Source organism: Thunnus albacares, chromosome 22, assembly GCF_914725855.1.
Source record: "Thunnus albacares chromosome 22, fThuAlb1.1, whole genome shotgun sequence".
Lineage (NCBI taxonomy): Eukaryota > Metazoa > Chordata > Actinopteri > Scombriformes > Scombridae > Thunnus > Thunnus albacares.
This window is the reverse complement of record NC_058127.1, coordinates 18693141-18706343: the sequence shown is the minus strand read 5'-3', so window position 1 is coordinate 18706343 and position 13203 is coordinate 18693141. Positions and strand designations below refer to the sequence as shown.

Below are 13203 nucleotides of genomic sequence, written 5' to 3'. Positions count from 1 at the left end.
CCTCTTCCAGGTTAGAATGATTTTGAACTCACTGCTTTTTCACCAAAATGCACAGAGTGCATCCTTCAAGACGAAAATGTTGAATACATTTCCTTCCTCAATTCCCTCCACATTTGTAGAGCAGATTTTTGGTTGAATTGTTTACATACTGTACATGTTTGCTTTCTGTCATCATCTTCAATGTCTTTTTTGGTGCATTGCTGCATTCCTACAGTCCTGCACAATACCTGTTTAATATACATACAAGTATTAATAACTTCCACAGGACTCCTTCACAACTGAAACATATTCCTAAGGGGCTTTTTTAGAAAAGAGTTTCTTGGCACGTTGCCTCCACCAACTGTTGATTGACAGAATAGCGTAAAACCACCGGCAGGATTGTGTACGTTTCTGGTCCTCGTGTGCATGAGATAAAACAAAATTGGGACCACTCTTAAAAACTTTGCTTCATAGCACTTCTAGTAGTCAAAAATTCCACAGTGTAATTACAATGTAATCAGCTTTTTTCTTGTCAACATTATAGAGATTTTGTCACATTTTTTGTTTAACAAAGTCTGTCCTGTCAGCCATTTGTCTTAGTCATGGAAAAAAATGGTCATTAATTGATATATTTTGTATTTTTTTTGTTACTGAAGTTAAAACAACCCCTGAGTCATACAATGTTGGTGACTGTTTTATCACCACAGCTTGGCTTTGTTCTCAGTTGACAGGGGAAACGCTTGTGATTGTGTGCTCAGTCACTCTTTAGTTATAACAAATTGTTTGTCTCAAGAATCTTGTACTGCACACGCACCACTTATGTACTAAGTGGTTATGTCCTAGCTTGTGGCTCACCTTTTAGCTTCAACAAATTTTGCCATCCTCCTCTCTGAGATCAACAAGGTGTCTTAGCCCTGAGGATTGCAGGCTATTCTGTGTACTCACACACAGTGGCTGAAGGAGACTGCTGGACATCACAGGAAATTTTTCATCAGATCCTTTGTGTTTGGGGGGGGGGGGGGGGAAATGAACGCTTTTTGCAATCTGGGTTTTTATGCCGTATCTGCTTCACTCCATCTTGATGATAAATGATTTTCACCCAACATTTTTCCCACTAAAGTGAACTCTGAGAAATTTCCTGGCACAGTGAGGAGCTGTGGAGCGAGGAAAGGGAAAAAAAACAAAACAAAACAGATCTGTCAAGAGTGCTCATTGAATTCGAATTTTGACATCCTGTACCAACATTGCAAATGGTCTTAAGCTGAAGTGCTTGGAGAGAGAGAGAATCCAGGGAGAGTGACAGTCCTGCCATCATTGAAGCTCTCTGCTTTTCTTCTCCTCCCTGATTACTAATCTAATCCACTCTTTCACTTTCCACATCTCGTTGTCCTCTCCCTCCACTCCCACTGAACACTTTAATTCCTTGTTTCTGTCCTCCATTTGATCCATCAATCAGTCTTTCTTTAACTCCTTCCCTTCCTCCATCCATCTCATCTGAACTCATTTTTCTCTCACTACCTATGAATTGTTCTTAACTAGTGCAGTGCCCGTTCAAAACATGCCTGTCGGGAACGGGGTGACTTCTTAGCACCTAGAGAGAACAGTGCCCATCCCTGAAATGCCTGTCATGCAGACTATCAGTAGACAATACATTGTACTGATGCTCCCTAAACGCCTCACATGTAGACTTCCTTGAATCCCCAGCAATCCACCCGCCAGGTACGAAGTAGAAAGGATGAATGGTTCTTGAGATATGCGAAGGACAGACAGAAATTCCTTGCTTTATATAGAGAGACATGCATTTTGTTTCACTTTCTCGCCCTCCATGAATACCAGCTATCTGTCTCTGTCACTTTTTATTCTAAGCTATATATTTACAGCGTGCATACATCAGTCCAGGGTTGATTTAAGCACAATCATACACAGGGTGCGTCAGCAGCAGGGAGCTAATTGTGTGAAAATACATTATGCTTTTTAAAAAATGCTATTTAAATAGAGCATGTGGCACCCCACTGACCTCTCCTTGTGCTAGTACAGCCCATTGACTTGCCTGTCAGACCTTATAAAACAGTGACCACTCAATCTGTTAAACTGGCTGCTACTTCACTCAATGACTCAGTGTGTATAAGAGTGCAATATGGAGTGACACATGTCTGTGAATTTGTTTGTGCTTGAAAGTCTGCAGAGATATTTGTGCATTCATGTCCCTGTGTATACACTGTGTGTGTGCGTGCGTGTGTAAAGGCTGAAGTGTGTCTTCTACTGTGGTACTGCCTTTCACTGTTAGAATTTATCAATGAGGCCTTGAGCACTACCCATATGCATTTGTCATCACTGTTGCAGGCTGTACAGAAGGTACCTACACACAAACGTAGGCGCACACACACACACACACTAGCGCGCAGTGAAAAATTTGGCTGCATACAGAGAAGGTTAAGAGAAAGGTGACTTGAGCTGAAAATTAGCATTTGGTGTGTGCACACAAGGGAGTAGCCTAGCTTTAAGCCCACACAGCCAGCGCATGTGTGTGCTTGTATGTATAGTGTGTGTGTGTGTGTGTGTTTGTGTATGTGTGAACATATAGACACATGCATACAGATTTGCCCTTTCCATGTGTATGAGGCCGTGTGATTCCTGACTGTTTCACTTGAACTCATGGGTTCTGTATTAATCATCCCAGCAGCTGGGTAATAGGAGGTCACAGGTGATGCATACACACACACACACACACACACACACACACACACACACACACACAAAGAAGCATTTAAATTGTTAAATTTCTTCCAGACTCTGTTTTAACAAAAAAGAACAAAGCTGCAGAACTATTGAGCGTGTGGGTGTTTGGTGTCAGTAGGTTTTCCGTCTTTGTATGTACGCTCTCATATCCCGGTGTGTATGTTTTGGTTTATTGAAGTTTGCATGTGTGTTAGATTGTCTGTTGAGGTGTGTGTGTGTGATCCTTTTTAATGAGTCTCCCGGTAAAACCTGTGGGGAGCTGCAGGTGCCATAAATGGGACTAATTTCTCTCAAAAGAAAAAAACTGCTGACTGTGTGTTAGAATAATTTTACAAAGATGATGTTTTACAAGGTGCAGTGAAAATTACTTGCTCCATGAGGAGGTGTGTGTACTTGATCTTGGTCTGATTTCCTCTCGAGATGAGATTTCTTCACACAAACTTGATTCTACTAGTTGTGGACATAATAAGTAGTTGTAGGTGTTGGTTTTCTCTGATGAAAAAAGACAGTATTTGAGTGTTATAAATGCATACTTTCTCTTTCTGTAACTACATCTCCAAAACATCTTTGAGCTTATTTAGGGAGGTTTGTGTTTCTTGAGTTGCCAAATTCTAATTGCTGCAGTTTTAGCTTAGGGCCATCTTTATCTCTGCAATCCTTCCCTCTCTTTGCCTCTGCCCATTTGATTGTCTTGACATTGATGCTCGCCAGATGTAGGAAATCAAAGCAACCCTAAAGGCACTAGGCCGGTTTAACAAATAAGGACTAAACATGTGTTTTTCTGTTTGAAGACGAGAGTGATGGAATTGGTCTAGATCATTCACATCCTCCCACTTTGTTCACCCATTCTGATCGCCACCAAAATGCCCTGGACTACAAGGAAGGAAAGAACAAAGTAAATACACAAAAATGTCGGCTCAAGAAAGATTTCTATACATGTAGGTGGTGCTGTTGCCTTTTCTTGGGTTTTCACAGCTGTGCATTCTGGGAGAAATTAGATTGTTTTGGATATTTGATTGCTCATAGCCCTCATATCCTCATATCCTTCACTCAAAGTGGGGAGTACGCTTCATAATATGGCAAAGCTTTGATTATAGGAATAATCAGTGATGTTACTGGATCCGATCTGAGGAACTAGGAATAAACTGCCCTGATTGGTTAAATTGGTGAAAGTGGTGGGAACACCAATCAGGTTGCTTTGCTCAAATCATCAGTGTAATTTGAGGATACCAGTCTAGTCTCAAAATTATAATGATAATAATAATAATAATAAACTTTTTTTATATAGCATTTATATAGCAATTACAATCTGCTTGCAGCTCCCACTGGACAAAAATCAAGCTGAGGCTGAAACAACCCAAGCAGAGTTTTGGAGGATGAGTATGGAAAGCGCTGGTGTTGGTATGCTGACATTTGCCTCACAGTTAACATGTTTTGTGCTGAATGGAGGCATGTTCAACTATGACTACAATAAAAAAAATGTAACAGAAAAATGCAGAACAGTCTGTTCAGGGTGATGGAATCTTAGCAAAGCATAATAATAACACTACATGAATATATGTTGAGATTTGTCTTTTTAAATTTAGACTTTAAAAATTAAGATTTTGAATTGCCCACCAAAGAGACGCATCACAACACATAGAACAGCTCTGTATGGGTGAAAAAAAAAGAAATATAGTGAAAAATGCTGCCACTGTAACTGGCATAATTAAAAGTTAAAATGGACACTAAAATCTAAATGGAAATGTTCAGTCATTGGTACATGATGAACATGTCTAATTAAAACTGAAAGGAATATACTGAGTCAAAAGAAAACCATCTCTGGAGAGGTTACCAGAGATTGGATTATTCTTCATTGTGTGGTAAATGAAGAATAAGCCATAAAAGTAGTTATTGAAATGTTTTTTTTTATGTTTTAAGAGCCGTGCATTGTTTTTTAATGCTATATTTGCATGCTGCAGTGCGGATTTAAAATGAAAAAAATTCTGTTCCAAGAAGAGAAACATGTTTTGGCAGACGAAATGGAAGTCCTACACCAAAGACATGGTTTTGTACCTTTTTTAGAAGCTTTTGAGCGTTGTTCAAGTAAGCGATATCCAATCAAGAGATGATTCAGTCTGTAACAACAGTAATGATCCACGAGCCTCCATACATATACAGTGAGAGGTGTCAGGAACTATGCTTTGCTGTCAAGCGCTCAGTAGTTTTCCATCTTATTCCAGTCAGCATTACTTCCTTGTGGTCCACTGAACCAGTGTCCCCAGTGCATTATGTCTGCCACCGCAACACTCACTGCTGGCAACTGTTCCGTATATAATAACCCAGTTTCGTACAAAAACAAAAAAACAAAAAAAAACCCAACATTATTTATGGTTAGCTGGCCTGGCCACATATGTTTTGGAGGAAATGTAATTGCTTCACTGGCAACATTTTTCCAATACAGGAAGGTATGAGATTGTTATACTACAAAAAGTTGTAGGGAGGAAGTCAGGGTGGATGATTAGGCATACAAAGCATGGGACTTTGACAAAACAAACACAAACAAACAAACAAAAAACAGGTTTAATGTCTCATGTACCACCTTTTTGCTAAGTTTAGGCTAATTAAACACTTAAGGAAAGATTGTGGTTTGGGTTAAATATTAATTTATATATTTATATTGATTATTTTTATATATATTATTTGTTTTGCAGATACAGTATTTAAAATAATAGTTTCTTGATAATAGTTTTCCTTATGTTAAATTTAAAAAGTAATCCTACAAGCTGTATTTGCTTATGCAAATCATTTTGTGTATCAATGTAAGTTTAATAAGGAAGGGGGGGGGTTGCATATGTAATGTATACGGAGCAATACATACATAAAGCTGATTATCTTGTGCTGTTAATGTGTAAATATGTGAGGCCCAGTCATCCTTGTAGCATGTTTGGTTGAGTGGTGTAGTTTAGAGGGCATATTAACATCTCTTGAACTCTGAGACTAATTCTTGTACATTTATCGTACCTGACACTGATTATGATTGCAGTGTCGTAGCTGAAAGGTAGTGAGGGAAAGTGGACTTTTATGATGATGAGCTTTTAATAAATCCCCCTTGATTAATGATGTAATTATTGTATTACAAGGAAAATGATGAAAAATACCCCCCCCCCCCCCCGTCTCTATAGAAATAAAATATGAAGCTTATTCTTTCCTCATTTTATGTTGTCATATTTGCATGGACAGAGGACAGGAGTTCTTGTTCTTTGGGTTTGGGCTTATTAAGATGAGTGAGTGCTCCTTCTTGTTTACACACCTAATATTACTTGTACAAGTCAGAGTAATAAAACTGCTTTCTTGCCATGTTTTTTTTTTGCCGCAGGTGGGCTACGAGAATGCGGGTACTGTGGAGTTCTTGGTGGATAAACACGGCAAACACTACTTCATTGAAGTCAACTCCCGACTCCAAGTTGAACACACGGTCACCGAAGAAATCACAGAGTAAGTAGCAGATGTTTACTGTTCACGTGTGTGAATGGGTGCAGGCTGGTGGCAGCTGGATGGTGGCGGCGGTTGTCGTTTTGTGTGCTTGTTTGGTATCATATGTACATAGACAGGTGTGCAGCTTCAAGGTTCCCACCGTGAATAGCCGCTGAATGAAAGTTTGAAGTATGGAGGAGGTGAGGTTGATTTCAAAGTACATGAGATAGAAGCAAGAAAGGACAGAAAAAAAAGAAATATGAAGAAATGGTCACAGTGAGTAAAGGAGAGGAAAAAAGTATGAATTTGACAGAAAGCTGACAAGTACAAAGAAACAGGTTTAGGAGAGAGAGACTGGGAAAGAGGAGAGAGCCAGAACAGGTGGGATCAGTGAAGAGGGAAATATGAGGTCAGAGAGGGCGAGAGACAATAGATATGAAGGAGAGATGTGAAAAAGAGAGAGCGGATAATGAAAGATATAAATAGCATTCCGCTCCACCGATGACCTGTGAGATTTGTTCGACTGAAACAACACAGATGGGTGTCAGACTAATACACACACACACACACACAAGACGTAAACACAAAAAAACACACAAGTACAGGTGTGTATGCCCTTCAGTCACACCCAGACCCATAAATCTTTGTTCAGCGGCGACGCGTGCACACAGAAAACTACGATTACACTAATTCATATTGAATTTCCTGCTTAATTAGCTCAATTAATGAATTAAGCTGACAAACTAACAAATCAGTACAGCTAATACATGAAGTCATGGGCACCGGGGGAGATTTGCATGGAAACAATAAAATGATTTCACCTGTTCCTATGGCAACGCCAGCCATGTGATTGACAACTTTGTTAGTCACATTCTCTCGCTGTCTTGATCAGTCTCTGCGCTCTTGTTTAGTGTCTTTCATCTTTTGTGTCTGTCTGTCTTTGTTTTGTTTTGTTTTTTTTCCTTTTTTACGCAAAGAAGCTGTTTGATCAATTCATACAGTGAACTAAATCAACTCTGGATGAGTGAAAAATGTATGAGTAAACATTGAGCTTCTGTTGCGACTGGTGACTGTTTTTCTTGATCATCACCGGGACATGAACTTTGTTTTCCCAAACCATTAATTTGGCTTCTTTGTCTCAATCATTCATTCCAGCCCACAAAACAATAAAGTGAATTCAAATAATGATCTGCAGTCTTTGTTAGAGCTTCTGAAACAGAGGTTATGTCCAGAGAGAAGCTCAGTAAAGCAAACAGTTACATGTTATTAACTAAACGCTTGTTGGATTTACTCTTACTGCACCCACGCAGGTCACCTAATGTGGCTGAATAGACATCTTCCAAGGACTGTGTGGGCCCGTAAAGACCCTCTCTGACTCTCCCGGTAGCTGTTTCCCCTGTTATGGCATATTTATTTATATATAAGTGGATCAGCATGAAACCACTGGCAGGAATGGGTTATGTTGCCAACAGCCCATCCTCAAGAGAAACAACAGTCTAAAACGACACATCTAAAATTCAGGCCGGCAGAAATGACCTATAGTTACATTACAGGTGATTTTTAGATTTATACCGTCATTTAATTATGAGGTTGTGTTGGTCACCACATACTTGTGTGAATACATGAAAAACAAAGAAAACAGGGACCTTCCCATTAAAAACAATCCCCACAGCACTACAGGGGATCAAATACTCCACAGGGCACCAAAGACTGTAACACAAAGGGAATATTTTTAGATGGAAATAGACACGTTTGCCTTCAATAGATGTTTGACAATAAAAAGGCAAAAGCAGCTTTCAAATAATAAACTTAATTTTGATTATTATTTAATTTTAGTGGGTGTCAGTGAACCACAACTCCTCTGGCCAGAGCTGCTGTTGGTGCTTCGCATCCAATATAACAGATTGTTTTATACCATATGTTTCTCTGATTGGACTATTTTGGTTTACATAGCACTATTAAATCTTTCTTCAGTTTCTGTATTTTCCCCACTTCAACATTCTTCCTGTGTTGAATTATCTCTAATTTTCTGTCCTTTTATATTTATCTTACTATATCAGTGTTTAAAATAAGCACAGCTGTACCATGGTGGTTTTAAACTGGAGATAATGTAGGATATTTATCTATCATAAATCATGTATTTCAAGTGTACATAGCATATATCGCTACAATATAAACTTTCCAGAATTGCCTTTCTTTTCTAATGCTGCTATTGAATGCAGTGTCATACATTTTAAAAATAAAAAAAGGTAAAGGGACACTGAAGAACTCAAGAAAATATTACCAATATCACAGAAATGTTTTCATCAAGTTTCAAGTCACCAAGGATGTCATGCTGCATCAGTCGTGAAAACAAAATGAGATGGCAGAGATCTTGACTCTGCGTCGCATATCAATAGATGTTTCTTAACTCTGCCTTTGTGCCACCGTCACCTCCGCCTACCCTCCTTTTGTTCTTTTATATCTCTCCACCTTTTGTTTCCACCTATGTCTTTCATAGTGAAACTGCCTTTGTATCTGCTTGTGCACCTGCATTAACACACTCACTTTCAGGTACACACTTACCGCGCAGCACTGTGCTTCTGTCAGCAAGACAATACGTTAGAGAGTTATTCTCATGCATCACAGATTCCCTCCACTCCAGTCCTGCACCAGTGTTTGTCGTTTCCTTTTCATCCTGCAGAGAAACCCTCATATCACAGAGGGAATGTGACGTTTTGGGGAATTGGGGTCATTTGAATTGGCAGGAGAGCAGTAATTACTTGAAATTTGGCAGCGTCCTGCATGAAAAGGCACATGTTGAAAGTATCAACTGTCACAAGCAACACTTCATTTGCACAGCTTTCATTTCAGGCTGAGGTTTAGCTCTAAGCAGCCGCAGCTGACAGCTAGAAGGAGAAACAAGTCTTTCCAAGAGAAACTCGACGTGCATCCATCTAAATTGTCGGAGAAATGTACTCTTTATATGGGGACAAGTATTACATTTGAGTTTAAATGACAAAAGTGAAAACCCTATTGTGGTTTTGTTTGAACATTACGTCCATTAGTCTTGTAGCTTTTCCGTTTCACTCTGCTGCACTCTCCATCTCTGAGGTGTGTGAGCACATTCATTCTTGTTTTTGTGCGTTTTGAAACTGACTGTTTTAATGGACTTGTCAGCGAGGTATTTTTCATACCGAGTTGTGAAACTCCCCCTATAAACTTGCTGTTCACTCCCCAACTCTCCTCACCACTCTTTCTTTCATCTCTCCTGCCTAATTCCTTTTTCATCAGTCTCCTCATTCCCTATTCAATTTGTTAACTTGAGCCTTGGTTTCCTTGTCTTTTATCTTCATTCTCTCCCTGTCATTCCTTTTTTTCTCTCCTGACTGGCACATATACACACATATATATATAGGGTTTTCTGTAACATTGAGGTCACAGCTCCACTGGCTTCCATCTCAGAAGCTCCTCCGTTAGTCAGGGTTCCCACACCTTCTCAAGCATAAAAATTCTAGGACTTTTCAAGGACTTTCCAGGTCCAATTCCCTCAAATTCAAGGACCCAACACAGCATAGTTTGAGACATGGATCAAGTTTAATTACTGTTACAACAAAGACTTTTTTATAATGAGAACTAGCAGGCTTTACAGAAGCTCACAGGCTATGTGGTCTATTGCCTTCTCTAACACAGCACGGCTGTGTTTCAATGACTCATGTCTGTTAATGTCTGCTTTCAAAAACTTTGAAGGCCATGATTTTTTTTTTTTTCTCAAATTCACAAACTTTCAACGGTTTCAAGGACCGGTGAGAACTAGTATATACTGTATCTGAGTGACTGGATTCATGATAGGCTTGTCAGCCTCTGTTATCTTTACATTCTTCAGTCCTCTTGTTTCATCATCATTGCAGCGCTGCTTTATTTGTTTTAGATGTCACTTTCCCCCTCACCTCACTGTTTCAGCCATTTTAGCAGCATTCAAGGGTTGGCAGTCTTTTTTTTTTTTTTTGGTGTTGTTGAGCTTTTCAGAATGTTAACATGGTCATCATAAACATGTCAATATGACAGCCACTACCACACCAGCCGTACTATTTTTTTTTACTTCACTGTAACTCAAAAAGTCAAAAGTTTGTTTTTCATCTTTGAGTCTCACAATTTGCTTTTGGTTACAATAAGAATTACAGCTTCACAGAGCAGCTAGAGTGTTTGAACACTGTTCTTCTTTTATTCACAGCTTCTATTAACATGCGTGAGATGTGATCACGGCACGGTCAGGATCCAGATAAGGCTTGTTAATTGCTGAAGTGTAATTGCAAAGATCAACCATCAGATGTTGTCGTTCAGAAAGACACCCAGATATAGATCACCTGTTAACACCAGCTGTAAATGAGTTGTTTTCCCCCTCGATTAGATGGTGGCTGCAACATTTGCTCTTACTTTGATGATGTTGTATGTGAGTCTGCCGGGTGTGCAGTTTGACCTAACCGTTACTAATAGGATACTATCTGCGCTGAGGGTCAGTGTTACACACATTCACACACACTCAGGCATCAAAGTCCCCTTCTTCTTTCTCTCTCCTTAATCCATCCCCTCTTCCTTCCCACCTGGCCCATCCTTCATTCTTCCCTCAGGCTCTCCCCTTCATCTGCATGTCCTCAGCTGACTCGGTGCATCCGTCTCTCACCACCGTTTCTCCATCCTTTCTTTCTTTCTTTCTCTCTTCTCCCTCCCGTACATCTCATCCATCTAACTGTTGTCACTCTTTTCTCATTTACATACACCCCCCCACCCTCCTCTTTGACATCTGTGTATTCATTCATCTCTCTCAGTCCGCCTCTTTCTGTCCTTGACCTCACCTTCGCCTCATTTACTCCGTCTCACGCTTCATCTTCTTTGTCCCTTTATGAACTTCTCCTTCTCTGTCCTCGTTCCCTCCATCTGCCCCTTCTTATCCTGCTGTCTTGTCACTCTCTACCTGCGTCTGTCTCTCTGTTCCCTCTCTTTTGCTCCACCCTTTCATGTGTTAGCACAGGCTGCAGACAAAATGAAAACAACCTGAACGAAGGACTTTGAAGTAATAAAACCACATTGGCAAAGGCAGTCACACAGGCAAGCCACTAAGTTAAACCATTGGTTTATTGGCTTTAATTAGCAGCTACATTAAAAACAAAGGGAGCATTTTCCATTATGATGACACCATATTCCAATTAGACCTGACCAATCCTGGATTTAGAGACCAATATCATAATGACATGAGTTAAAAAAATCTAATAATCATGTGTCAGCTGTCAGCATTTTTAAAGAGCAACTTGACACCCTGTTTTAGCTTGAACATGGTCCCCTCACTGATTCAAAAATGCATTCAAACACAGATGAAATAAAGCAATCTCCACCCCCCCGCAACAACGACAGTCCCACCCCCTTCACAGCTCAGATTGTTGCTCCAGACCAGTGTCCCCCTATCTCTGTTTTCTGTGTTTCAGCTATCGTCAGCCGTGTAACTGCCTACAATACATCCGGTGGTCATGCAGAATTCATAGAATCATAGTTACCATAGTTCATTTTAAGGTCTCACGTTTCATTTTTGCAACCAGGTCAACATTGAAAGCGGTGACAGTCCTTCACCGACAGTCCAGCTGGTGGTTCAGTGCCGGACTCATTTGATCTGCTAGTTTAGCTTAGTGAGGCTTTGACAGAGGCAACAGAGACCATGACAAGTGACAGAACAGGGAGCGGAGTGGGTGTCACTTTGTCCCAAACACTGTAATACTGATCAAAACTGTAAACTACAAGAGTAGTAGTTGTAATGGTGGTAGCGGTATCTGTATTTATATGTCAGATGAGGGGTGTGGAGGGAGCGATTGGGGGTGCATTACTCTCTGGTGAACAAACAATCTAATGGAGACAATGTTTGGAGCAGTAGATTTTTCCCCACATGTTGCACGTCTCGCCTCAAATCGCATATTTCGCCTGTGATGATTATGACACTGATAGCGACATGTGGACATACAGACCTGAGCCCTACGAAGAAATACCCTACCTTACCCAATTAGACAAAATATAATGAGGACCTGGCCAAACTGGTCGGGCCTTTGGTCAGGGTACTGGGAATTGAATGGACCCTTGAAGAGCCCTACTTCAAATATGCTTGGCATTTCTATTCTGTAAGTTTTTGTTAATATATAGATATAAAAACCAATATATATATCTGTGATCGTCTGTTAATATTGTACATATTAATGTATCTGTTGGGCTCGAATTCTAAACACAAACTGACTTTGTAAAGAGGAACAGTCTTTACAAAGTCAGAGCTTACCACCCGCAGCTTCACACAAAACCATTTAAAAATGTATTTTCCATATGTCCTCCCACCTTTCCTCCTCTCCTTCTCCCCCTGCCAGTGATCCCCACACTCCCCCATCACTCATACAGTTCCTTCCTCCTCTGCTGCTTTTTTTTTTCCCCCCTCCACCTTCTTTCCATATCGCCTTGATTGTTTTGTCATATCTCTCACTTTTCTACAATGCTGGTAGGTTGACAAGGTGATATCTTTTTGACTGAGAAAGCATCCTCTCACTTTTCAGTGCTTTTGCTTCTCACTCAGCGGTGGTAATGGGCACGCACACAAGTGCCAGTGAGGAGGCGGAATACCACAAACTATAATCAGAATGAATGCACCCACGCACATACTTTCATTCACAGATGCATACAAAAATACGCCCGCATATTCAAAACTTTTGATGTCCAAAGGCATCGATGAAGACACACACATAGGTGGAAAAAAAAGATTGCACAGGAACATTATGCGAATACCTATTCATCTGTCTTCCTACTTTACTGAATTCCTGCACAATAGAGGCAATTCTGCCTGATGCATCCGAGTGTGTGTGTGTGTGTGTGTGCGACTGAAAAAAAAATAGGAGCTACATGTAAGATATATTTTGTCTGGGAGGCATACCCTGTGTGTGAGGGAGTGATGCTTGTGTATGAGCTGCTTGTCTGTCTGAAAGCATGAGTGTTTGTGTGAGACAGGGAAGACTGCCTCTGCAT

General features: G+C 40.2%; 1 protein-coding gene across 3 annotated transcripts in view; it reads left to right on the top strand.

The window, feature by feature from the left end:
* The window catches only part of LOC122974040 (pyruvate carboxylase, mitochondrial-like), a 301961-nt gene that overhangs the window by 58048 nt on the left and 230710 nt on the right, over nt 1–13203 (top strand). For all 3 annotated transcript variants that reach the window (XM_044341882.1, XM_044341881.1, XM_044341883.1), the window contains exon 10: nt 6077–6195. In XM_044341882.1, coding sequence (XP_044197817.1) covers nt 6077–6195 — 119 coding nt within the window. The remainder of the gene's footprint in view (nt 1–6076; nt 6196–13203) is intronic.